We start from the raw sequence: 25,343 nt of genomic DNA on the forward strand, positions 1-25,343 counted from the left end.
ACAGGCACTACTAATCTATCATGATTCTTCTCCCTGTTTGACAGTCTTAGCGTCCTTTTCAACGTGGCACTCCATGCAATGACTTGAGCTGCCTAGAGCCAGCCTTGAAATGTAGCTTTTGACCATCAGTCATTCAGTGTGACACAATACAGTGTGCCGTTCCCCACAAATCAGTGGCCATGCTCTTGCTCTCACCTTCAGAGTCAGGGGCAGGGACTGTGGTGTGCGGGGTATCAACTACTGGGAACAGGGAGCTGAGGGCTCCTGTTCTGAATCTTGCTCCCAGTGGGGCTCTAGACTGTCCTGTTCCGAACCCAGATGTGGGGAGGGTTGGGAACACACTAGTCACACGCTGATCTAAAGCAAATGTACATGATACTAGAAAGCTGTCACTGTTAGGGCTGCAGGTGCCTAGACTGTAAGCATGGGTGTGTGTGTGTGTGAATGTGCATGTGTGCATATATGCCCTGTCTGCTCTGCTCAGTGTGATGAACCTACTGCTAACAAGGTGTCAGCCCCATGGGGCACCTTGAAGATGTCTCTCCCTCCATCTTCCCTAGCAGGAGATTAGAGCCATGCCTGTCTGTGGACTCCAGGCGCATCACAGGTTGGGTGGGAGATGGTATCATCTCCCATGCCTGCAGATGAAGCCAGTTGGCGCCAGTGTCTCTTGCATGGCTGGCTGGGAAATTAATCTCCCAGTCACCATCACCCACAGAGGAGGCTCTGCTTTAAATTATGGGAGCAACTCTCACAATTTCCAAATGCAGGGCCATTTTATCAAGAAGATAAATTTGACTGCAGAGCAATAACATGACAGCCCCCTTCAAGCCTCTGGCTCCCTGTCCCCTGCACCAGCTGTGGTATGGACAGAGGAAGAAGCCAGCTTTGTCTCAGCCCCTGACTTCTTCAGGCAACTTCTCCAAAGGTGCCCATGACCAAATTAACACCACTTCACCACATACACCATCCCTCAGAGCCAGTAGGAGTGGCAGCTGTTTCCTGAGTACCTACTGTGTGGCTCCATCAGATCATCTCATCTAATTCAATGATGGGATCCCCAGGTAAGAGGTAAAGGAACAGCCACAGAAGGGTTAAGGAATTCCCCCAAGGTCACAGAACACCAAAGAAAGGGATCTGGGTCAATGGGAAGCCAAAGCCCCCTTGCTCTACATTCAAATGAAGGTCTGAGGATACCAGGTGCTGTATCCTGGGAGCCCATGGTTTCTAGTGAAAGAAAAATCTCTCCTAAAATGATGCCTGGCTTCTTTTGGGCTACTTTCCATGTTGTCTTATTCAGGATGAGTTAGCAGAACATTGCTGGTGAGATATCAAGTTTCCAGAGGTGGGAGCTCATGTGGTTCAGGCAGGTACACATGGTAGCTGTACAGGGCTGGGCCATGAGCCATTGCTCTGTGAATGTTCTTCCTCTGGATTGGTTCCAGAACATCTGGAGACATTCTGGACTGCAGAGTGGGACCCTTGGGTGACTTGCAATTGCTAATCACGCTGTAGTATTCATAGGCTGAGCATTTGCTATGCACCAAGCAGGCAAAATACTCTCTGCACAAAGGTTTAGCTCATTTAATCTGTGCTATGATCCCCAGAGGCAGGTGTTGTCTTTCCACACACTTAAGATGAGAGGCACAGGGCTGGTCAAAGGGATGGAGCCAGGGCTTGGGGCCAAACTGCTCTTTACAATTCCAGAACCTGTGATCTGAGAAGCCTTGGTTTGGAGCCTTTGAAGGGTGGGCACATACCCTTTCTGTCTGTCACTCCTTCTGCCCAGGGCTAGCTCAGAAAGGAAGCCTAGGAGCCACCTGAATGGCACCAAGAGCAATCAGTGATTCACTGCCTTGTGTGCCTTGGAGGAGGATGAAGGAGCTGCTCTAGGTCATTCTCATTCACCCATTGGTCTATCCTGTCCATCACTCACCCAACTCTCCAGTCTAATTACAAGGTCCACAGAAATGTGCAAGCCAGACAGAGTATGCACATCCATCAGAGAGTTTATCAGGCCTTATAGGGTTTTTGTTTGCTTTATTTTACTTTGCTTCTATTTTGAGACATTATGTAGTGTCTTACTATGTAGCCTAGGCTGGCCTGGAACTCATGATCTTTTAGCTTCAGCCTCCTGAGTGCTGAGGTTACAGGTGTGTACCACCATGCCCAACTAGTCAAGTCTTAAGGAAGAAGTCCAAATCTAGGGGAGATCACCAGTTCATGATTAACTAGCAAATTCCACTGCAGAAGACTTTTGGGGCTCCAGATGAGGGTCAGTCCATGTGAGGAATCATGAGAGGGGTGGGTTACAGAGGAGACTGGTGGAGAGCAACCTTGGAGAGACTGGCAGGACCAGACCATAAGGGCTCTTAAAAGTCAAACAAAGAGGCTTTCCTTTGCCCAGGGGCAAAAAGTGGCATGGTCGGAATGTTTGAAGAGAGCCCCGGGGCTGCAGAATGGGAAGCAGATGGGCAGACACATGATGGGAGGCAGAACATTGGGAAGTGGCTGCTGTATCTGATACTGGGGGGAGGTAGTAGCCACATAAGCATGGAGCTAGAGATACAGGATGCTGAGCACAGTCTCCCACACCATGCAGGGCAGAACACAGACCTTGGCTCGGGCAGGTAGACTTGATGCCACAGCCTAACACTGCAGAGTCTCTCAGCTCCATCTACCTGTCGTTTGAGTGACCTTTGGGGACATCCCAGTATTGTCCTCTTCTGCAGATGGGGTTCCAAGGTCCCATAAGGCTGGGGTATTGCCTGGATCCATGGGCCACTAGTGTGTCAAGCAGAGGCCAAATCTGGTGCTTTTGGGTTGATGGTCCAGGAATGGGCTGGGAGTCATACTAACTCAGAAGATACTAGATGATCTGTGTGCATGCCATTGTCACCCCATTTACAGAGCAAGACACTTCATCTCAGGGGCTGAAGTACTATGCTTAAGATCATATGCCTAGTGTATGCAGGTTGGGAGTCTAATCCAGATCTCAGGCAATGAGAATATAGAACAGGCTCTGTGTTTTGGGTGGCTTTTCCCTCCGAGCTTTACATGCTGGAAGTTTGGGCCCCCAAGTTAACAGTAGTGAGAGACAGTGATCTTTAAGGAGTGGGACTCAATGGAAGGGAGACAGGTCATAGAACACCACCCTTGGGAGGGATTAATGTTGGTCTTGGAGTGAGTTGGATCTTATGGGAGATGGTTGTAGGATTGTTATAAAAGAGTTATTGTGGCCCCAAGTCCCTTTCTCCCTTCCTTCCTCCCTCCCTCTCAAGGCTCTTAGTAGAAGCCAACACCAATGCTATGCTTCTACACCTCCAAATCCATGAACTAAAATAAATGTCTTTTATTTATAAAGTAAACAACCTTAGGTATTTTGTTTCTTAGCAACAAATAGACTAAGATATCAGGAAAAGAGTGTTTAATGGGGGCAGTAGAACATGTTCTAATCTGCCTCCAACACTCACTATGTGACTTTGGACATACTCCTCTCTGGACCTGCTGCCTGCCTTGAACTGTTCCCCCTGAAGGGTAGGTGAATGGGGTTAAGAGGGCAGAGAGGGGGTGACCACCATGATGGGAGGTCATGCGATTCAAGGTCCTGTTAGGCAGCTGAGGGCAAGGTTGGCTCCAGTTTGGAGAATTTAGGCTGGGCAGGGACACTGTAGCAGTCCACTGCTACTAAATTCTTGCTGAGTATAGCATTTGGGCAGCCCAAGGGTCTCAATGAGTACAGAGGATCCTCCTTATAGCCCCAAGCTATCTGAGCCTCAGGGAAGGCGCAGAGGCACCGGGGTGCTGAGTCAACATTTTTTGACCATCCTCCTGCCCATTCTCCCAGAGATGCTGATGAGAGAAAGAAGCAGAGGAAGCAAGGACATAGATCTGACTGATGGCTCCTGTCACAAAAATTCTTAAGTCATTTGTCACAGGTGCACTTGCCTGGGAAGTCTGGTCTCAGCAGGGTACTCCTTCGCAGTAGAACTGGGCAGGGTAGCCATGCAGTCAGTGGAAGGGACATGACACAGGCACCATCTTTCTTTATGCCCACTGACAGGTCCCAGCTTCCTGTGGGGACTTGGAGAACGTAAAGGACAGAGCTTGTTGACTTGGACCCTTTTACACCTCCTCCCCCATGTCTTGAATGGCATCTCAGCTCACTTACTGATACCCAGCCATGAAACAGATATTTCAAGAGATTGGCACAAGGATGTCAGAGGGCTGGGCAGTTCAGAAACATCTTGGAGAGGACATAAAGGATGACACGCAGAATAAGATGAGAGGTGGAAGGAGCGTGGACAGAACCACAGAGAGTTAGGTCTTAGAAGAGCTCCAGGAGGAGGGTGTACTCCAGGGAGGAGTGGGAGTGTTCCCTCAGACCACAGTGGTGAGGTTTGGCTACTTGCTCTTCAGGATTCTTCTTACAATGGAGATGTACCTCTATAGTAAGTCAACTAATGCCATATCAAGGTCTGTTTGTGATGTCAGGAGTGGGGGCAGATTATGGTAGAATGAAATATAATTCACGGATTGTTCATTAATTGACCCAACTAACAAATTATCCACCCTCCCAGGCATTATCTAGGTATCCTCTCAGCATCTACTTAGTAATCCACTTATCTGTCCATCCATTTACCCATCGTCCACCCAGTTGTCAATCTATCCATTCATAAACACATTCCTTCACCCACCTACTCATATTCACTTATCTGTTTGTTCATCTACCCATCTATCCACTCATCATTCATCTACCCACCTATGATCTATCCATCAATTCAATCACCCACCCACCTATCATCCACTCATTCATCTGCCCATCCCTCCATCCATTCATTTACCTACCCATCTACCCATATTTATCCATCCATCCACCCACCCACCCACTTACTTATCCATCCATTATCCATTCATTCATGCATCCCTCATCAATACTCACCAAGTACTTATTCTATACACATGCAAGGCTTGCAACATAACTATGAATCAGACTGATATGAACCTCTCAAATTGGACAAAGAGATCCTCCAACAGATGTCCTGGCATGCAAAGGGGGAGATTCGGTGTATCATGGAGTTTCCTGGTCTCACTTCAGCAGAACAACTCTGTTCCCATCTGGTCTACAAGTCAAAGTTAACCAGAGACCACTCGACTGCCAAGTAGAAGGTTTTCAACCACAATATTCAAATATAACTAGGAAATATATATGTGACCACCCACAAGCCCTTAATGATTCTCTAAACATGAGCTCAGGGTGATTTATTCCATTTAGATACATCCTGCCTCTCAAATAAACACACTAAAATGAGCTCAGATGTCCTTCCATATACCTCAGTCCCATATCTTTGTCACTTGGTAATATTTTATTTCTGGCTTGCAGAAATATTTATTCACTGGCTGGAAGTCCACTGAGCTACTTTTCCTATCTCTGAGCCAACTGCTCTTACAGACTGAGCTGTGGTGAAGGATACACTTGTCTAGAGCCCACACACCTGCTCTCAGTCCCTGCTAGACGACTCATCACCTGCCTCCCATGATTCCCTCTTCTCTTTCATCTCCACCTACAGTTGGCCCCACATTTCCTCTCTTTTTCACAGTGCTGAGGATTGAATCCAGGGCCTTGTGCACCCTATATAAGCACTCTGCCACTGAGCTATATCTCCAGCCGTGAGAAGCCGGCTCCTGGAACACTGGTAGAGTCCCTGTGTATGCTGGATAAGTGTAGAACTGGGTTGAGAAGTATCTGTAGGGGTGGGGATAAGGGGACTGGCTGGGCCCACCCATCAGCCAGGGGATTAGCTCCAACCTGCCAACTTGCAACTTATAATCATGACAGAAAAATGGCCATTTACTTTAACATGGAATTTCCAGGAGCTCACGAATATTTTATCCATAAAATGTTAAAATTCACAAATGTGGCGGATGACCACCAGCTATCCCATGTGGGGAGAGAGAAGATTACTGGTGGCTGTGTGGAGGCCATGTCATCCACAGACTTCTGCAAAGGCCTCAGTCCCTGGAACAAGCCTAGAGCTGTGATGGCTGAGACTTTCTCATGTACTGTCTTCTTGGAGTTTCGCTGCAGCCTTCTGCCTCAGAGCCCAGACAGAGGTGACGGACTTAGGAAGCAGCTTTGTCAGAGGTGTGTCCTTGCAGGTACTGCCCATCAATCATGTCACATCTTCTCTAGTTTCCTTTACCTTGCTGTGATGAAACACTCCGACCATGAGAAACTAAGGGAGGAAAACGTTTATTTCATCTTATCCTTCCAGGTCCTAGTCCATTATTGAGGGAAGTAACTGGAGGCAGGAGATTGAAACAGAAACCACTGCTTGCTGGTTCACATACAGGCTTATACTCAGCTAGCTTTCTTGTATAGTACAGGGCTACCTGCCTAGGGATTGTGCCACCTAGAGTGGGCTGGGCCCTCCTACATCAATTAATAATTAAGACAATCCCCCACAGACATGCCCACAGGCCAGGCTGATCTAGACAATCCCTCAAATGACTGTAGGCTCTGTGAAGTTGACAATTAAAGCTAACTGGGACAGAAACTCAAGTCAAACATATTCAAGATACAGATATCATAAAAATCATTGTTTTCCCCAAAGAACTGATACACAGGAAAAAAAAAAATCTAGCTCACAGATTTTTGGCACATGCTTATGATCCTAACATTCAGGAGGCAAAGACTGGAGAACCAGTCCCAGATCATTCTCTGCTACACAATGAGTTTGAGGTCAGCCCGGGCTCTGTGAGGCACTGTCACAGACAAACAAAAGAAAAACAAACTGCAACATGACCATGGGAACTGCGTAACTGATCCTTTGTGCCCTTTGTGCTCTGGCCTGCAGGACACTCGGAAATACTCCTGCAACTGACTTCAACATGAATAGAAACTTTCCTCGTCTTTCTTGTGCTAATTTGCATTATGTAAGCAAGAAAATCCTGATTATTTCTTCTCCTTGCCCCTCCTTATAAACCCTTTCTCACCTGGCTCCTCCCTACCACTTCCTGTCAGCTAGTTGCTGACTCAGCCTTCTGACCGCAGGTGAATTTTATTTAATCAAACACATCTTTGCATCATTAAACAAACGTTCCAGCGCATAAACAAAAGTAACCCACCTTGAAATAATAGTCTACAGCACCAAAGCTTCAGGGAGAGGAAGTCCTGCAGGTGGTAAATACAGTGATTAAAACCCTTGGTTAGTGACACTGGCTGTGCCCTAACATCTTCATCTCTCAAATAAGGTAATTATATTTGAAGGTATTTCTGATGATTTTAGGTTGTGTCAAATTGACAGGTAAAGCTAACTAGGACACTCAGCTACATAGTTAAAAGCCAGCCAGGGATACACGAAACCTTGTTTTTTTTGTTTTTTTTAATGCTCAATGGAACTGAAAAGATAATGATAAGAAACCATTAGAGGAACTCATCAGCAGATTTAAAGTGCCAAAGAACTGGTAAACTTGAAAACAAACCAACAGAATGTCATCCAATGTAAAGAATAGAGGGGGAGGGAGGGTAAGGGGGATGAAGGGAGGGAGGGAGGGAAGGAGAGAGAGAGAGAGAGAGAGAGAAGGAAAGAAAGAAAAAATGAACAGAGCCTCAGAAACTTACATCAAATTTTCCCCAATTTGGCCACCTGCTCTACATAGCCAAGAAACTCAGCAAATCCCAAGTGGAATAAACACAAAGAGATCCACACTTCAACACATCAGTCACACTACTGAAGGCCAAAGACAGAGAAAACGTGAACGCATACAGGGGAAACCAATATGACTCCTGGTTAACAGCTAATAAGAAACCATGGGGCATCTGAGGCGGTGGAACGGCACAGTCAAGCTAACCACTAAATGAGAGCGCCGTATTAGCAAAACTCCCTCAAAACTGAAAACAACGAAAAGAATTTCCAGATGAACAAAAGCAAGAGGTTTTGCTGCTGGCAGACTTGTGTAAGAGAGCCTAAGTTGAGGAAGAAATGACAGCAGAGATTAGCTTGATTCCACAGGAAGGAGGCAATGCAAAGTTCCTGCCGGGGTAAATATACAGGCAATTAGACAAGATTTTGTAAGTGTATTCTTTCTCCTTTATTCTCTTTAAAATAATTTATTGATGTGTATGTATGTGTGTCTGTGTGTATGTAAGCAGATGTGGGTGCCCATGGAGGCCAGAAAAAGGCACCAGATCCCCTGGAGTTCACAGGCACTTTGTGAACCAGATGTGAGTGCTGGGAACTGAACTGGTCCTTCCAAAGTGCTCTGAACTGCTGAGCCATCTCTTCAGCTCCCCGCTTCTTCCCCTAGCTTCTTTAAAAGACATAAGGCCGTACAATTATTAAATTCTGATGCCATTTTGATCACATCATATATGGATGCAGTAAATATGATGATAAAAACACAAAAAATGGGGGAAGATGCATTAGATCCAAGTTTCCCTATTTTACTGGATTGAGTTACTACTATTCTGAAATAAATTGCAGTACAGAAAGAGACATGCATAACCCTCAGAGCAATTACTAGCAGAATTTAAAAAAATCCCAGAAGAATACAACCAGTAAATTAAATATATTTGCTTCATGGCAGAGAGGTAAAGGAGGAATACACGGACAAAAGAGACATGAGACAAAAGGAAAACACACATTGAAATGTCCCTTGTACTATTCCATCATTTATGTTTTTACTAGTTTGTGTTTGTAAAAATATATGGATGGATTAATTACTTGAGCAACAGAGAGTGCCAGAGTAAATAAAAAGGCAAGGCCAACTATACATTGACCACAAGAAACACAGTTTTAGCTAGATTTAAGAAACAAACAGGTGAAAATAAAAGAATGGGAGAAGACGTACCATGCAAGTAGTTGGCATAATTTTTTTTTTTTTTTGGTTTTTCAAGACAGGGTTTCTCTGTTCAACAGCCCTGGCTGTCCTGGAACTTGCTCTGTAGACAAGGCTGGCCTTGAACTCAGAAGAGATTTGCCTGCCTCTGCTTCCCGAGTGCTAGGATTGAAGGCCTGCACCACACACCTGGCTGGCATGACTTAAAAAAAAAAATTCTTATTTAATTAATCTATTCTCTGTGTGTGTGCACACATACACATGCCACAGCACATATGTAGCAGTCAGAGGATGACCTGTGGGAATAGGTTCCCTCCCTCCACCATGTGGGTCCCAGGAATGGGACTCAGAGTGTCAGGCTTGGTGGCAAGAACCTCTACTCACAGGGCCATCTCACTGACTGTAGTTGGCATAATTATGCTAATTTCAGACAATTCAATTTAAGACAAGAAATATTATTGGAGACAAGGACATTTCCTAGTGCCAAATCAGTGTATCAGGAAGATATAATTGGTGGGCGCATGTACCAAACAATGAGTGCCCCCGAAACATGAAAGAGAGAGGATGCTACCAGAACTGAAAAGTCATGGGGATTTCAATGCCCCAGCCTCAATAAGTAATGCAACAGCCATCTAGAAGCTTGGTAAGGCTACGAAGGCTTGAAGCACACTAGCAACCAGCTTGAAATAATTGATACTTAAAGAACACTTTACCAACAGAAGATTGCAGTTCTATCCAAGCACACGTGGGGCACGCTTCGGCATGTGTGGGTCACAGCACAAGCAGCAATACAATCAGAAAAACTGAAATGTACAAAATGTATTCTTTGGCAATAGTGCAATTAAAGTGGACACTCACAGTATAAAGATACATGAAAAATGTCCCACCATCCCTTCCAACCCCTGTACCCCTTTACATGTGGGGAGGAATTATAGCTCCCACAGTTGCTGTCCCTGCTGTCCAGACCTGGAACGGGACTCTGAGACATCTGAGTCTGGGACACATTAAAGGTGGCAGAATTTTGTCTCCTTATCCATAAAGTTCCCCCAGTAACCACACACAGGTTAGCAGTGTACTAAAGGTAATATATCATTAGTAGAAAGAGAACTAGGCCAGCTGAAGTTACAGAGCAAGATCAAAAGTCATGGGTTCAAATCTTGCCTCTGGTGAGTGGTGGCCACTGAGCTCCTTGAGCCTTTCAACTTGTCTGTAAAATTGGAGCAGTGTCCTCTGACATGAGCTAATCAGAACACATTGACTAACGGGATGCCTGACTCACAACAGCTGTTCAATGTGTGGTTTTAAACCTTAAAATCCTAAAGTTATTTCCTAGATGCAGATTTAAATGCGAATGGTTATCAGACATGGTGGCACACACCATTAGTCATCCCAGCACTCAGGAGGCAGAGGCAGATGGATCTCTGAGTTCAAGGCCAGCCTGGTCTACAGAGTGAGTTCCAGGACAGCCAGGACTACACAGAGAAACCCTATCTCTAAACAGCAACATCAACTGCAGCAAAACCAAACAAAAATAAATGTGAAGGGCAAAACCATAACACCTGAAGAGGAAAGGATCCATGAACACCTTCATGACTTCAGATCCTTTAAGTAGGACACAAAATGTTCTAACAATTAAAAATGTACAACAGGCTGGGCGGTGGTGGCACACGCCTTTAATCTCAGCACTCCAGCACTCCGGAGGCAAAGGCAGGCGGATCTCTGAGTTTGAGGCCAGCCTGGTTTACAAAGTGAGTTCCAGGACAGGTACCAAAACCTCACAGAGAAACCCTGTCTTGAAAATAAAAAAATTGTACAATGGGTCTGTTTTGAAGGAAAGGACTCTGATGGGAGTTTGGGCCGCATGGAGGGGTAGGATGGTGAGGGGTTTGAAGGATTGCCCAGGGACTGAGATGTGAACGGGGTCAAGGTGGGCAGGGATGCTGAGAAAAGACTTCTGGAATACATCCCATCATTAACAGTGTGCCCCAGGACCTTGCAGAACACCTCTCTGAGCCATTTGTCTGCTGGTTAATAGATCCCAGGACACAACACCATCCTTCCCCTCATCTTCACAGAATCATCCTCTTTCTATGATTCGCTTTCCACCCTCACAGGCTTGTTCTTTGCTGGCTACACAAGCGATTAGTCATGCCACCCATTACAGCGGCTCATGTCAAACGGCGCTAACAGCCAAGCACATCTGGGAGGATGCAGGAAAACCAATTTTAAAACCTAGGCCTCACGTTCACTGAGACAGCCCAAGACAGCCTTTCTTCAAATGATAAGCAAAAAGCCCCACAGGAATCCCTTTCAGACGTTAACATGCGGTCCTCAGCCACAGCTGACAGGAAGTGTGTGCTGTTTACCCAAGTGTCTTTGGATGATGGCTCACAGGTGGCCGCTGGCACCTCCCACTACCTGTCTCTGTGTTGGCCCTGTGACTTTGGGACCCCACTCCTGCAGCTGAAAGGCACGTTCCTGTTACTAACTTAAACTGGGAGACAGACCCTCACTTGGTTTTTATATGTCTTTGCGTTCTCATTTACAGCAAAGCCAATGTCAAGTGGAAAAGAGGGAAGGTGCTGTGTGCCCCTTTGTCCCCAATGGGCTTTACCAACTTGCCATGCCCCTGGCCTTGTAGGAAGACAATTGTGTACAGCTGGGCCTTTCATTTCTCAAATCCCAGTTTAGGAGCTAAGACAGAACAACATCCGACACGGGAATGACGGCTAAACATGTACTGAGCCAGGCCGGGAGCGTTAGCCTCCCCTTCCACTGAAGTCCGGTGTTTTTACTTAACGTTCAGTGCCATTTGTATTTTAGAAGAACTTAAAGACCGCTTGCCAGGTTTCTGAAGATACGAATTCAGTTGTACATTACGCACTGTCTGGGCCAGTGATAGTCACGTTGTTGTAGATAACTGGATTTTACGCTTGGCAGGCAGGCCAGCGCATCGTAACTGCAGGTATAATTGGTCGTCTCACTCCTCCACAGCACCGCTGTCCCCATGGTTGACAGTGTGCTGCTGACAACTATGCGTGTGTAACGGCCACGGCCACATGTCCTCTAATGTCTTCCAAATGTCAGGGTCACTGTAAACACTTTAAAGTATTGGGGATCCCTCTTTACCTGGAAAAGTGGGAAAGTTCTGAAAAAGCTTACACTGTTTCCTGAGTGCTCTCTTCAATGTTATTATACATGTATTTACCGAAATCTGAAATGTCAGTAACAATAGATAAAACCTCTTCCACAACCTTGCTATGGAACTGAAAGTGCTCATTTATGGCTTTCAAGTTTGTGAAATTTTATTCCTGGAATGGTGGCGATAAAATCCTCTGCTCCTAAGGAGTACAAGAAGATATTTCATAACCTCGTGTTCAGTTAAATATGCATAAACTAAATTTTTTTAATATACACTAAATAATTATGTACATGAAATTAACCCATATTTCATGGATAAAAAAGTAGGCATGCTCTATTAATCCAAAGAAACCATGATGAAAACCAGAGGCAATCCCCAGGCAGGAAGACTTTTGCAATAATATGTCCAGCCATAGAGTCATTCACAATACATAAAGAGTGCCTAGAAATCAGTAATAAAAGCACACCATGGAAAAATGGGCAAAAGACTCGAGAGGTCCTTTAACAAGAGCGTGTTCAAAGTACTATACTAAGTCACTAGAAATTCAAATGAAAACCACCATGCACTGTCTCTGTTTCCTACTTGAATGACTAAGACGAAACATTTTGACTATGTCCACTGTTGTCAGCGTGTACAGTGGTCAGAAATTTCAGATTTGCTGGTGAGAGGCCAGGTTGGAATTGCCACTTTAGAAATGTTTAGCTTTTACCTATGAAAACTAAACATATGTATATCCTACTGTCTAAGCTTCCACTTCTAGGCGGGATGCCTTTTCTATATGTTCACTGGAACTGGGCAGTATAGCATGATGGCTATGGGCAGCTACTAAATACAAACTAATTAAAATGTAAAAATTCAGCTCTTTAGTTGCACTAGCCACATTCTGGATGCTCCATGACTACATGTGGCTTAGGATGTTTATACTGGACAATGAAGAGAGAGACCATTTTCATTGCTGAAGAATGTTCTCTTCGACATAACTGTGCTAGGATAACCACAGCATGGCTGTTCACTCATCATCTCAAACTGGAGAATACACAGATGCTATTAGAGTAGAACAGATAAGTTGCTTGGGGTATATTTACACAAAGGAATTCTATACCATGGTGAGAATACATGATCTACAATTATACTCAATGAGGCAGGTAAAGTGTACAACACAATATTGAACGAAAGAACATACTGTATGATCCCAATAAAGTTTGACGTACAGGCAACACTAATTTGTGGTTGTCTCTGGCACAGGATAGTGAGTGGAGAAGCCTATGAAGGAGTCCTGGGTGCAGGAAGACTGTGTTTCCCAGCAGGAGCATGCTCAGTATGTGAGAATTCTTTGAGCTATACCCTGGTGGTGGGGCACCTGTCTGCATGCACATTCCAGTGAGTGAGTGTTGGCAACAGCTTTCATAGAAGGAAAGAAAGAAAGGAAAAGGTAAGAGAGAAGAGGGAAGGAAGGGAAGAAGAGAGAAAGGAGGAGAAAGGGAGGGATGATTGAAGAAAGAGCAGGAAGGAAGGGAAGAGGAAAGTGTGAAGCGAGAAAAAGGAAAGAAAGGAGGACCGAAGGAAGGAAGAGTCTCAGATTTGTAGTTTGCCAATTTTCATGCTGTAACTACTCCCACCATGGTGATTTTTAAGCAACCAATATTTTAACCATTTGCTCATGGAAACCCTAAATGTTTTTAATTATTAGCTCTTGTTGGTTGACATTTCTGCTTAAAAAGAAAGAAAGAAAATCCCTCGAGACTGATCAGGGTAGGAGATTGTCAGTGTTCCTTCCAGATGTGGATACGCTGGTGCCTGAAGCTTGAAGTGGGATGAGAGCTGCTCCAGCCAGGAGTTGAAGGTAGGCTTCTCTGACTGTCCCGTCTCTTAAGTGAGGATGGTGTGTGTGTGGTGGGGGGTGAGGGTGTATGGGGTGGGGGCAGGGACCTTGCTGTGACAACCTTTGTCCCTAGAAGCAGCTCTGCCACAGTCTCCCTTTCAAAGGAGTCCAGTCTTCTTACCCTGGGCTCAAGAGCTGGAGACTCTCTCCTGGGGCACTTTTTTACTTTCGTGTGGCAGCTGCACTTAGTGTGAGGGTGGGATACTGAAGTGGCAGCTGCTCACAAGCTCTGTGACTTGATCTAGCTCCTGGTCTCCACTCGGTTTTCATAAGTGTGTGAGAGGAGGTTGGGGTGGAGCTCCAGGAGGAACAGGTCCTGCAGAGGGCTTACATCTAGCCTACATGACAGGGCTAAGGAAGCTGGTTGACATCTGGATGGGGCGTGGGTGGGGTGGACTCTTGATGACAGCCTGTCAAAATTGAAGGACAGTCCTTGTGCTAAGCTGGGGCTGCTCTGAAGGGAGGGGCAGTCTCAGGAGGACCCTGCAGGGAAGTCTGAATGTAGGTCTGGCTATGACTATGGGATTAAGAGTCAGGGGCAAATCAACCTTATTGAGCACACTGTGTGCTCACCAGACCCTCAGATCACATTGGAAACTGGGCCCAATTATCTCACTTCACAAGGGGCTAAGCAGAGGTTCAGATGAGTTAACTAGGTTTGCTCCAGTATTGGCTGAGCCTGGCTCCTTCAGACCTTGGTGCTGCCACTGCATTAGGGCACACCTACTCCCACACCCTACCCTTCGACCCTTTCCTTCCTGCTGAGGACACATGCCATCCAGGGATGCAGGGCCAGGAGGCTAGATGGGGGCTGAGGGGTAAGAGGTAAGAGGTGAGAGCTGAGGGGTAACAGGAGGGGGCTGAGGGATGAGGAGTGGGGCTGAGGGGTGTGGAGGCACTGAGTAGGATGAGTTTCTCAAAACCTGCACAGGGAGGTGCCCTCAAGTTTCAAGGAAGAGGGGTGGGTTCAGAGAGCAGCCTCTAGAAGCTGATGGTTTGGGGACTCAGAAGGAATGCAGGGCCTCTGGGCAGGTTGTTTTCCCCACCAGAACCTGCTGTCTTGTTTCTGAAACAGACAGGCTGCTCATTTCTGTGGTGGTGTCACAGAGGATGACCAGCCTCTCCTGAGCCCTGGGCTCAGTTCCAGTGGAGGCAGAGCTGAGTGCCAGGGTGGCTAACTCATGGGAGTCCTTGGCAGAGGATCAGCAGTGTGCTTACTCATCCCCTGGCTGGAGAGAATGCCATCCTCTCCACGAACATGGCTTTGGGTGCCAACTGGAGGGATCATACTTCTCTCGGCAAGACCACTGGATGTGGAAATCATCATGCCCTCCACCAACGCAGTGCTCACTCTTGAGTTCCTTCTCTTCCTCACCTTCCCACACTTGTCCTGTCAGTGACCTCATCCAGCTCCTCAGCACCAAGCAGCACCCATACATTGACAGCTCCCCAATTTACAGCTCCAGCTCCAGACTCACCCCTGAACTCCAGGCTCATATGTCTAGCTGTCTGCCTGCATCTCCACCCTGGTGTCTACACAGCATCTCAGACACAGTGTGCCTTCAAGTCTGGCTCAGTCAGCTCACCAGCTGTTCCAGGACTTCCCCCAGCTCAGCAAATGGCAGACCTGTCCTTCCACACGTTCAGCCCCAACACTGTCACTAATGAGCCCTTTCTTCCCATTCACTCTATATCCCAATGGCTTCTCTTTCCAGTCTATTCCCATCATTAACCTTTGTCCTAGGCCCTCTCACTACCTCTTAGGCTACTTCTTTGCCTCCCAACTTCCTCTCCTTTGGTCCCCCTCCAGCCTCTTCTGACTACTATGGTGATTAAACCTTCTCTCAGCTCATAATCCTTCAAAGATTCCCAGGGAGCAAAAGGCAAAGTCTGACCATGGCCTCCAAGGCCCTGCATCATCTGGCTGATGTGGTAATTCTGGTACCTTCCCTATATTCTTCAGGCCCACTGTCCTTCCTATGCTGGAACAAACCATACCTGCTCCCATTTCTGAATTCCCCTACTCAGTGCTCTCTTTCACAAGACACCCGCATGACTTCGTCTCCCCGAATCACTAACAATGTTTATATTTTTTTTGACAATTTTGTGTGTATGAGTGTGTTTTGCCTGTATGTGTCTGTGCACCACATGCTTTTATGCCTGTGGAGGCCAGAAGAAGGCGTGGGATCCCTTGGAGTTGGAATTACAGTTGGTGGTCAGCATGTGGATGCAGGGAAAGGAACTCGGGTCCTCTTTAAGAGCAGTAAGTGCTCATAACTGCTAAGCTAGCTCTCCAGCTCAGCACCATCTTCTTAACTCATTCTTTACCTGCTACCCCATCCTGCTGTATTTGCTTCATACCTCCTGATACATTATAAATAAATACACACACTGTTTATGCTCATGTGAGTGTGTGCACATTTGTGCAGATGCCAGAGGCGAACCTGGCATCCTCTATTCCTTTCTAATTTTTTGAGGTGAGGTGTCTCACTCAACTTGGAGCTCATTGATTGGCTGGACAGCAAAGTCCGGGGATTTTCTTGTCTCTACCTCCCCAGTGCTAGGATTACAAGCACATGCCACCACACCTAGCTTTATGTGGGAAAAAATGGGTTCCACCTTGTATGTCGATCCAGCCATGGTTTAGCTAAAACTGAGACCTGATCACCCTAACTCTGGTCTGACCCCATCATCATCCAGCTGTAGCATCTTAACTAATTATTTTACCTCTTTCAGCCTCGATTTCCCCATGTGTGGAATGGGCACATTAACCCTTCTTTGTAGAATTTTTTCAAGGAAGCAAGGAGGTCACAGGAAATATGGATCCTAAGACTTTATAAGGGTTTTCTGAGCCAAACCTCTTTGGGTCCTCACAGCAGCCCTCTAACATGCATACTTTTATGAACTCCCACTTTATAGGTGAGGAAACTGAGACCCAGGGATAAACAACTGGCTAAAGTCCCCTCCCCCTGGTCCCTTGCTACATCAAGTGATGGACAAAGACTTGTGATCTTTGGGTAGTACCAGCAAGCATTTAGACTGACTCTGAGTTTACATCCAGGCTTGTCGGGAAAGAGTACCGTAATTGATTAGTGCTGTCTGCTCTGGATACAGAAATGGTGAATTGCTGAGTGTGTTCCCTTATCTTCCCTTCTTGCCCTCAAATCCTTCCTTGTGTTGATAGTAGCAGAGGTAACTGTGACAGCAAGCAGAGCAAAGGACCACCGTCCTGTGAATGTCCCCCAAAGGCCCATGCGTTGATGTGCAGTGGTAAAACCCTGAAGAGGTGGGGCCTTGGAGGAGGAAGTTAGGTCACCAGGGATATGCCCTTGAAGAGGATATTGGGAATTCAAGTGTTTCCTTGCTGTCATGAGGCAAATGGGCTTCCTCTATCACATGCTTTTTGCTATGATGTTCTGCCTCATCACAGGCTCCAAAGTATCACGACCAACTGGCCATGGGCTGAAACCTCTGAATCATGAGCCAAATACCCCTGTCTTCCTTCTAAGTTGATAATCTCAGGCATTTTGTCACAGCAACAGAAAGCTAACACAGTCCAAATCCCAAATTTACCCCTAAAGCCCAAGCTTCTGTTTTCCCATCTCCATCATTAAAGACATGACTAATACTGAGATAGGCAGAGGGATGGTTTCTTGAGCATCTTTTCAGAGCCTGATACCAAGCTTAACACTCCCTGTGGCCCCTCAAATCTGAGCAATAAACTGTAAGATTCCACCATGTCCATTTCATAGATGAGCAAACTGAGGGTTTGGGAAGATGAGTAGTTTGCCCTAGCTCACACAGCTGGCAAACATCAGTGCTAGGATGCTCACATACGCCAACTCAATGTTGCCTCCACTCCAAGGGGGAAAGTTGGCCTAGGGGGCCTTGCCAGGCTGTAGGTTCAGGCCAAGTCTTGGACAGCCATCATGAACTTGACAATGGTGTGCCTACACGACTTCTCCATAGATTGTGGGGCACATCTCCCCCTCCTTCATTTTGTTATTGCTACATGTTTAGTCTCCAGCACCCCCCCAAAAAAAAACCCTCCTTCTTCAGATCTATCCCCAGAGGCCATAGGGAAGCAGCCTGCCCCCACCACACAGGGAGCTACATGGTGCTGCCATCTGCTAGAAGACAATGAAGAGGATGTGTGGCATCTGTGCTTAGAGCCTGGGTCCCCAGGGAGTCCTGGAATGTTCTGCCCAGCAGGGGCCAGATGGAACCCATTCCCCCACCCCCCAGCCTTCCTGAGGAACACCAGACCTCCTCCACACTCAGAGCTCTAGGCAAGGCCTCAGCAGGCTGGGAAAGGCTCACAGACATGGCTTCAAGCAGAGGAACTCCCTTTCTGCTTCCAGCCACGTGGCCAGAAGGCTTCCAGGCTTCCCTGACAGGGTTTCCCTGTCTTCCTCTTTCTTGTTCTCGCTGTCTTTCTGCCTCAGTCTTAACTTCCCAATGGGGCTGCTTTGGAGAACTGCTGGTGGTGCCCCACGAAGGGCAGAGACGAGCCAAGGTATCTGGAGATGGGGTTGGGAGGCAATAGACCTACAGTCCAGCCCTTTATGGCTGAGGCCTGCCCAACTCCCAGAAAGCCAGAGAAGCATGCCACATCTCTAGTGTCCACAGGTGCTGGCAGATCTGTTTTCAGGGGTGGCTTAGTGCCATTTTGGATACCACCTTGCCCTCTGCCCCAGGCAACCAAGAGCCGTCCGCTCTCTGCAGACCTCACAAGCTCTGACTCTTGGATGGAGGTCTTTCTTCGGGAAAACTTTGGGCTTGGTTTTCCTTCTGTGGGTTGCATTTCTAAACCATAGGGGAGAAGGGTGCGGAGATGTGAACAGGAACAAACTGTCTCCTACTCTGAATTTTCCAGGTTTCATGGCTGCAGCATCTCTGCACAACCTGGCAAGAAAATCGGGTGAGCTAAGTAAGGCATGGTGGTCTCTGCCAGGTTTCTCACTGCATAGAGCAGCTCTAGACTGGAAAAGAGGTGTTAAAAAGAAGGGGCATGTGGCCCCATATGGCCACTCCTGGGGTTCCTCATAAATATTTATTTTCTTTATTATTTTTAAGTTTTAAAAATTTGAGACAAAATCTCACTCTGTAGCCCAGACTGGCCTTGAGCTAGTGATGATCCTCCCAAGTGCTAGGGTTACAGGTGTGCTCCACGTGCCTGGCCCCTGATTTTTAAGCACCACACCCAATACCTCCCAAGACCTGGGAGAAGCTGGGACAGACAGTCTGGAAAATGCCAGCCCAGGGGCTGCAGCCAGAAGCAGACCAGCAGAGTGAGGATGAATCTGGCTGTGCAGAACAAGAAGAGGGGCTGGGCTGGACCCTGGGGCTCAGCAACAGGGAAAGGCACAGCTGCCCTCCTCCACTGCCAAAGGGGCCATGACACACAGGATGGGCAAACAGAGTGGCTGGAAGAACCTAGGAGGGGTCAGGAGTCAAGAAGGTGGAAGCCACCAACAAAGTCAGATACAACTGAGCTTTGGAAATGGTGGACAGGACTCAGCAAATGCAAATGGGTGGGGTATGGGTCTAGGCAAGGAGACGGATGCTGTGGTGAAGTAAACGAGTATGCGGGAAAAGATGGGGCAATTCTCAGGTGACTTTGAAGAAAAGGAAAAAGTTGATTGGATAATGGGAGGCAAAGAAGCTCCATGGAGCCCCACAGTATTCCAAGCTCTTGGAGGCCTAGGGGCTCAGACACCCCTTCATCTCAGAGGCAGGGCTGTATGGCCCAGATAGGCTAGGGGAGCTTTGAGACTTTCCATTCCCCATAGCTGCCTGCAGCTCCTCACCCACAGTGCTTGACTATGGAACTATTCATAAAAATGCACTTATTAGGTGCCTACTGTATGCCAGGCATTAGGCCTGTCAGGTAGCAGGTGGGAGAAGTGGCCTGGAAACATTCACACACTGTTTTCTCGTGCCCTATAATATCTGTGACCATAACCTTGAGTCCTCAAGAGGAGGGGGAGCTGTTTGGAGGCCATGGCCTCTATTAGCACAAAAATCCAGGCTCTCAAGTTCTAGAAAGCCTGCCACACTCAGCATTCCTAGCCTCCTTCTTTCCCAGTTCCCTGGTCTCACCAGTAGAGAGGGGGTAAGAACACAGCCATATTAGTCCTCTGCAGGACAGGTATCCCCAGGCTTTGAACAGCAGCTGTCCTGGGACAGGAAGGAGCTTTCATTTCCAGATTCTGCCCCAGCAGTGATAACAGTGATCTGGAGGGTCTGTGTTTGTGAACTCCATCAGAAATAGTCGCACTGACCATTTCCCTCCCCTTTCCTCCCCTCGGTGGCCAGCACTTGCCTGAGCTTCACCACATCTAGTTATACTCTTGGCAGAGGAGCCCACAGCCAGCCTCTACCCTGCAACGTAAGTGGTGAGGACTCTGCCCAGATTCTGACTGAATCCACCTGCATGGGACATGCAGGCTCCTCCTCTCTCCTTCACTGGCATTCCCTCAGTATTCCAGGTGTTAGCCTCTGGGGCTGTGACTATGTGAGAGAGATGGGCTCAGCCCAGGACAGCACAGACTAGTGGTAGAAACATAAGCAGACCTTAGTGACAGGTGAGGTACGGGTCATCCAGTGAGTGTGGACACCAAGGCATCAGGCGGTAGACTTCTGATGTCACCTCAACACACAGCCATGACTTCTCAACAAAGGATAGGCAGTTAGGCATGCTCCCCAAACTATAAGTGATGCCGGATTGGGGAGCTCAGGGGTGTAATGAAGGAAAGCACGTTCTGCTGTGGAGCCATGAAGGTTGCCTGAGAGGGTGAAGGCCAACTCGAAGGGTCTAGGGAGGCTGTTGTCTTGAGTTCCAAGAGGGCATCTGGCTAGTCTACCCATGGACTCCTCACATTGGGGCATCACGAGAAGACTCTTGAAGGCAAAACCATGCATTTTCTTCAGACAGTGGGGGCTTTCTGGTGAGAGCTATGGGGTGAATTTCCTTAGGGCAGTCAGCCTCAAGGAACTGTTCTGTAGGACCCAAATCCATGAAGCATTGTTTGTGGGTAGTTAAGTGTAGGAAGAACTTAAGACTTTTGTTTCCCACAGAAACCACACACAAAAGACCCTGAAAAGGCTGACAGTGGCAAAAATGTTACTAACATGTCTCATCCAATACTTCCCACAGTTACTTGGCCATGGCATTGAGGGTGGGGGAGAATGCATCACTATGTTTCAGAGGAAACTTGATCTACCTTTTGGGAACAGGACAAAATGTGACTTTCAGTTTCCAAGGAGCCCACTATGGATGTTAGGATGGCCTGTGTTTTCCCTCTACACCCCAACCCCCAAATCTCTCCACACTAGCCCAGTCAGACTCCCCTCAGTGCCTTGGCCAAATATCCCAATGCCATCCTTACAACTCCACCCTGTAGTTCTGCGGTAGCTAGACCCCGACAGTGATGGACAAGGAAGAGACTTACAGGGGCAAGGGCGTTTGAAGGACATGTAATCCTTGGAGCAGAACAGCGGAGCCAGCCTGCCCACGAGCACAGCTCTGACTTCTTAAGGGGACAGCCCCTCCACTCACCTGTGGAGACACAAACAGGCAGGTGATGGGACACCTATAGCACCCACCATGTCTACAGGTTGTGTGTTTACATCATCACTTGAACCATCACTTGGTGGGGTGGGACTTGTGAACATGCTCCTAGTCTGGGATCCCTGGGCTATAAGGTATGGGGTGTGGGTACAGGGGTAGAGTGAGTGGGTGTGGGGTCACAGTGATGTTTGGAGGGTGGATCTCTCTTTTGGGTGGACCCTGGAATGGGAATGTGGTGCCATGGAGTTCTACTGTGGAAAACTCACTGTTCCCACATCCTCCATAGACTATAGCATCCTGAGTGTCTTAGGGCTGTCAGGGCTGGAAGGATCCTTAAAGACTGGTTCAAAGTCCTCATTTCATAGGACAAAACACCCAGAGGAGAGAGAAGCTTGCTTGAGGCTTTGTGGCTGGCTTTGGGAGGCTGTTCCCTGACTCAAACTGTATTATGGTTTCGCTCTAAGTACCAAGAGTGCCCTTTTCCTCCTCATTTTGTACATGAGGAAATTGAGGCTCAGAGAAGTCTTGTAGCCTGGCCAAGGTCACACAGCACCCACAGGCCAGGCTGGGGGTGAGACTCCAGATCTGTTTCTCTCTCATGCTCCCAGCAGCTAGCACATCCCTTTGGAAAGTGCCTAACACATTAGGTCACCAATTTAGAAATAAAAGCCAGTGGAAGGAAAATGCCTCTTCCCTACCCCAGTCTGTCTCTATATGAACTCTGTGTGACACCTGGATTTTCAGCATAGCTGGGCTATGCCCGGTTACCTTAACACTCCTTTACAAGGGAAACATCTTCAGAGCAACATCCTCTCATGCCACTAAAGATCTAAACCCAGTCAATCCCTCCTTGTGTGTTCCCAAAGGATACAATGTGGGCTTATACTTCTTATCAAGAGGCACATTTGACTTCAGAAACTAAAATTCACTTTAAGAATTTTATTACTATTTTATGTGGATGGGCATTTTGCCGGCCTATATGTCTGTGTCCACTTGTGCACCTGCTGCTCTTAGAGGCCAGGGGAAGACTTTGAGTCCCCTGGAAGTAGAGTTCCAGACAGTTGTCAGCCACCATACCCACCATACAGGCACTGGGAACTAAATCTGGGACCTCTGAAAGAGCAGCCAGGGCTATTAACTTCTGAGCCATCTCTCCAGCCCCCCAAAATGCACTTTTGGGGGTGACTGAGTAGGACCATGGGTGCTGAGTCCAGGGGAAGCCAGTCTCAGAGGCCACCAGCTTCCCTGACGCTGGGGTCACACCATGTGGCCAGAAGTTACCTGTGGGAGTCGCATCCAGAGGTTCTCAGCCTCACCTCATTCAAGAGCTCCTTTCCACAGGTGTTTTCTGTTCCAAACAGGCACAGAGTTTGGATGGAACCCATTGACTGAGCATAATGCATGGAAACACTAGCATTTCTGTTTAGTAAGTGAACAAGGGAACTGTCTGTGAGCTGCCTTGCTCTTCTCCTTGATCCCTTAATACTAAAGTCAATGCAGCCACTTCCTGGCATTGACTCTGGCCAAAGCGCTTCACCTCCCTGAACCTCATATCCTTCCTGGGAAAGCTGGGATAAGCTTGGAAGAAGCTTCAGAAGCACCTGGCATGTGTGACAGGTCTCCCGGTGCTCTCTTTGTTCTCCGTGGAGGCAGGAGGAATGCAGCTGATCTGGGGACACCTCTGTAAGCAGTGACTTGCCACTCACCTCTCAACACTATTCAGCTTTCCCAGTGTGAACCTAGGCTGGCCTGACATCCACTCTTGGTCTCCATAGAAACCATGGGAGAGTTTTGACCTAGGGAGGGAGGGTAGGAGGTGAGCTCCCAGGCTGCTAAGAGAACCAATCACACACCAGAAGATTAAAGAAGAACTTTAAGGCCTGTGACCTCTGCTTTCGAAGATTACACGTGAGGAGAACTGATGTCTGCATTCCCATTTGTGGATGTACAGAGGGTACTATGTCTGTGTGTATATATTCACACATGTGTATGCAAAGGAGGGCATGTGAGTGAGCTCACAACTCACACATGTGTATGTTAAGGAGGGCATGTGAGTGAGCTGACAACTCATCCTATTGCTTCAGAGAGATGTGTGTGTGTGTGTGTGTGTGTGTGTGTGTGTGTGTGTATGCACATATGTGCACACATACATGCTTTGCATGCCTGTATGTGTGTGAAGGCCAGAGGAAGACATCAGGTGTCCTGTTCTAGCATTCTGTACCTCATTCCCTTTAAACACAGTCTCTCACTGAACCTGGAGCCAGCAAGCCCCAGAGATCCTGTCTTTATCCCCACCCCAGCTTTGGGATTTGGGGTTATAAGCATACATGGCCACGCCTGACCTTTTTTTTTATTTAAATGCAGGTTCTGGGATCCTAAGTCAGGTCCTCATGCTTACAGAGAAAGCCTCTTATCCACTGAGCCATTTCTCCAGTCCTTGAAGAAATCTCTTTTAAAGACAAAATGGATGTGTCAATCCCTTGCTCAAACCCCTTCCACAGCTCCCCTACACCTTTACTCACTCCAGCATCCACAGCCCTGGGGTCTTCCTAACTCTCCAGCGCACTGGCAAAATGTAGGAGTTTAATAAGTGCATGCTGAAGGTACTTCCTGAAGCGCTGCTCCTTGGGACACCAGATGCCATGGAGAGGTGCAGATCATCTTCTCTTGAGGGGCTTCCCTCAGGGTGCCACCTCTCTGGGAGGACTCCCTGGAGCCACTGTTTCCTCTCACTGACCCTGGAGACTCTGAGGTGAAGGCTGATGATTCTCAGAGTATGGGGAGGATGGATGTCTCACAGTCCAGGGCCTAAGAATTCCTGTATTACATGTGGTCAACAGCTCAGGTAGACAGTCCTATGTAGGAGACTTTGGGGACACATGGCTCTACACATGTGGTTCACATTAGCCGAACACTTGTTAAGTGCCACCTAGAGTCACCTGCCCTATTGGGACAGGACCTTAGGGATGAGGACTATCATTTTAATTTTGCAGATGAGCAAACAGAAGCTTGAGGTGGTGGCTTGCTCAAGGTCACAGACAAGAGATCAAGGAAGAGCTGTGTACACAGGGACCCTGCCACTCCTGGTACCCCTCAGTTACTACCTGTGGCATCCCTGGAGATCTGCGGCCCTTGGTGTTCTGTTAGCCCATGGTCAGGCTACAGTGGGTCTCTTGGACTTTGGGGCTGTTTTCTCTCCCTAGCATACTGCTCTTGGCCCATCTACTTGGAGAACTTCCATGGTGCCATCAAATCCCAGCTTTCAAGATCTCTTTGTGAGGCTTCCTTGACTGCTGGTAACAGATCACTAACAATGGGGGTGCTTCCCCAGCATGTGGACATCCTTGACACCAACTCTAAATGATCCTAAACACAGAGCATCTTGGGAACATGGGAGGTCAGTATGGTCTGTACGCACTAGCTTGGGACTCAGTTTGAAGGACATTTTCAAAAGTATCTGGAATGTTAGGATAAGCCAACCTATGCCTGATATTAACATACGGTACTATGTAGAGAGAGCCTTCAAGTAATGCTCCACATGCCAAGAGGCAGGCCTTCTCTGTACAGAGTCCATCATCTCCATATATCCTGTTGCCTATTGTGACACTGATGTTTGTCACAGCCAGGGCCACCATTCCCTGCACTGTGGACCACAGCTAGCACTTTACACATAGCCTCTGGCTGCACTTTCCCAGCACCCATCTCATCCGGGCTTGCAAAGGGTCCCCTCAGATCCTTGGCAACATAAGGAATGGCTTTTCTTATCATATGAAATTTTCTTTTCTTGTTTCTCTTGTTATTTTTTTAAGGCCACGTCTCCTATATAGCCCACGCTGGCCTTGAACTCAAGACCCTCCTGTTTCAGCCTTTTGAACACTGGGTTACAGATGTGTGCCACTGCACCT

General features: G+C 47.5%; 1 protein-coding gene across 2 annotated transcripts in view; it reads right to left on the reverse strand.

Moving 5' to 3' along the window:
* Bean1 (brain expressed associated with NEDD4 1) overlaps positions 1-25,343 on the reverse strand; it is a 49,197-nt gene that overhangs the window by 16,695 nt on the left and 7,159 nt on the right. For both annotated transcript variants that reach the window (XM_052727448.1, XM_052727447.1), the window contains exon 2: positions 21,320-21,426. In XM_052727448.1, coding sequence (XP_052583408.1) covers positions 21,320-21,344 — 25 coding nt within the window. In that variant the 5' untranslated portion in view covers positions 21,345-21,426. The remainder of the gene's footprint in view (positions 1-21,319; positions 21,427-25,343) is intronic.

This window comes from Peromyscus californicus, unplaced genomic scaffold (genome assembly GCF_007827085.1).
Source record: "Peromyscus californicus insignis strain IS unplaced genomic scaffold, ASM782708v3 Scaffold_8__1_contigs__length_139910024, whole genome shotgun sequence".
NCBI lineage: Eukaryota > Metazoa > Chordata > Mammalia > Rodentia > Cricetidae > Peromyscus > Peromyscus californicus.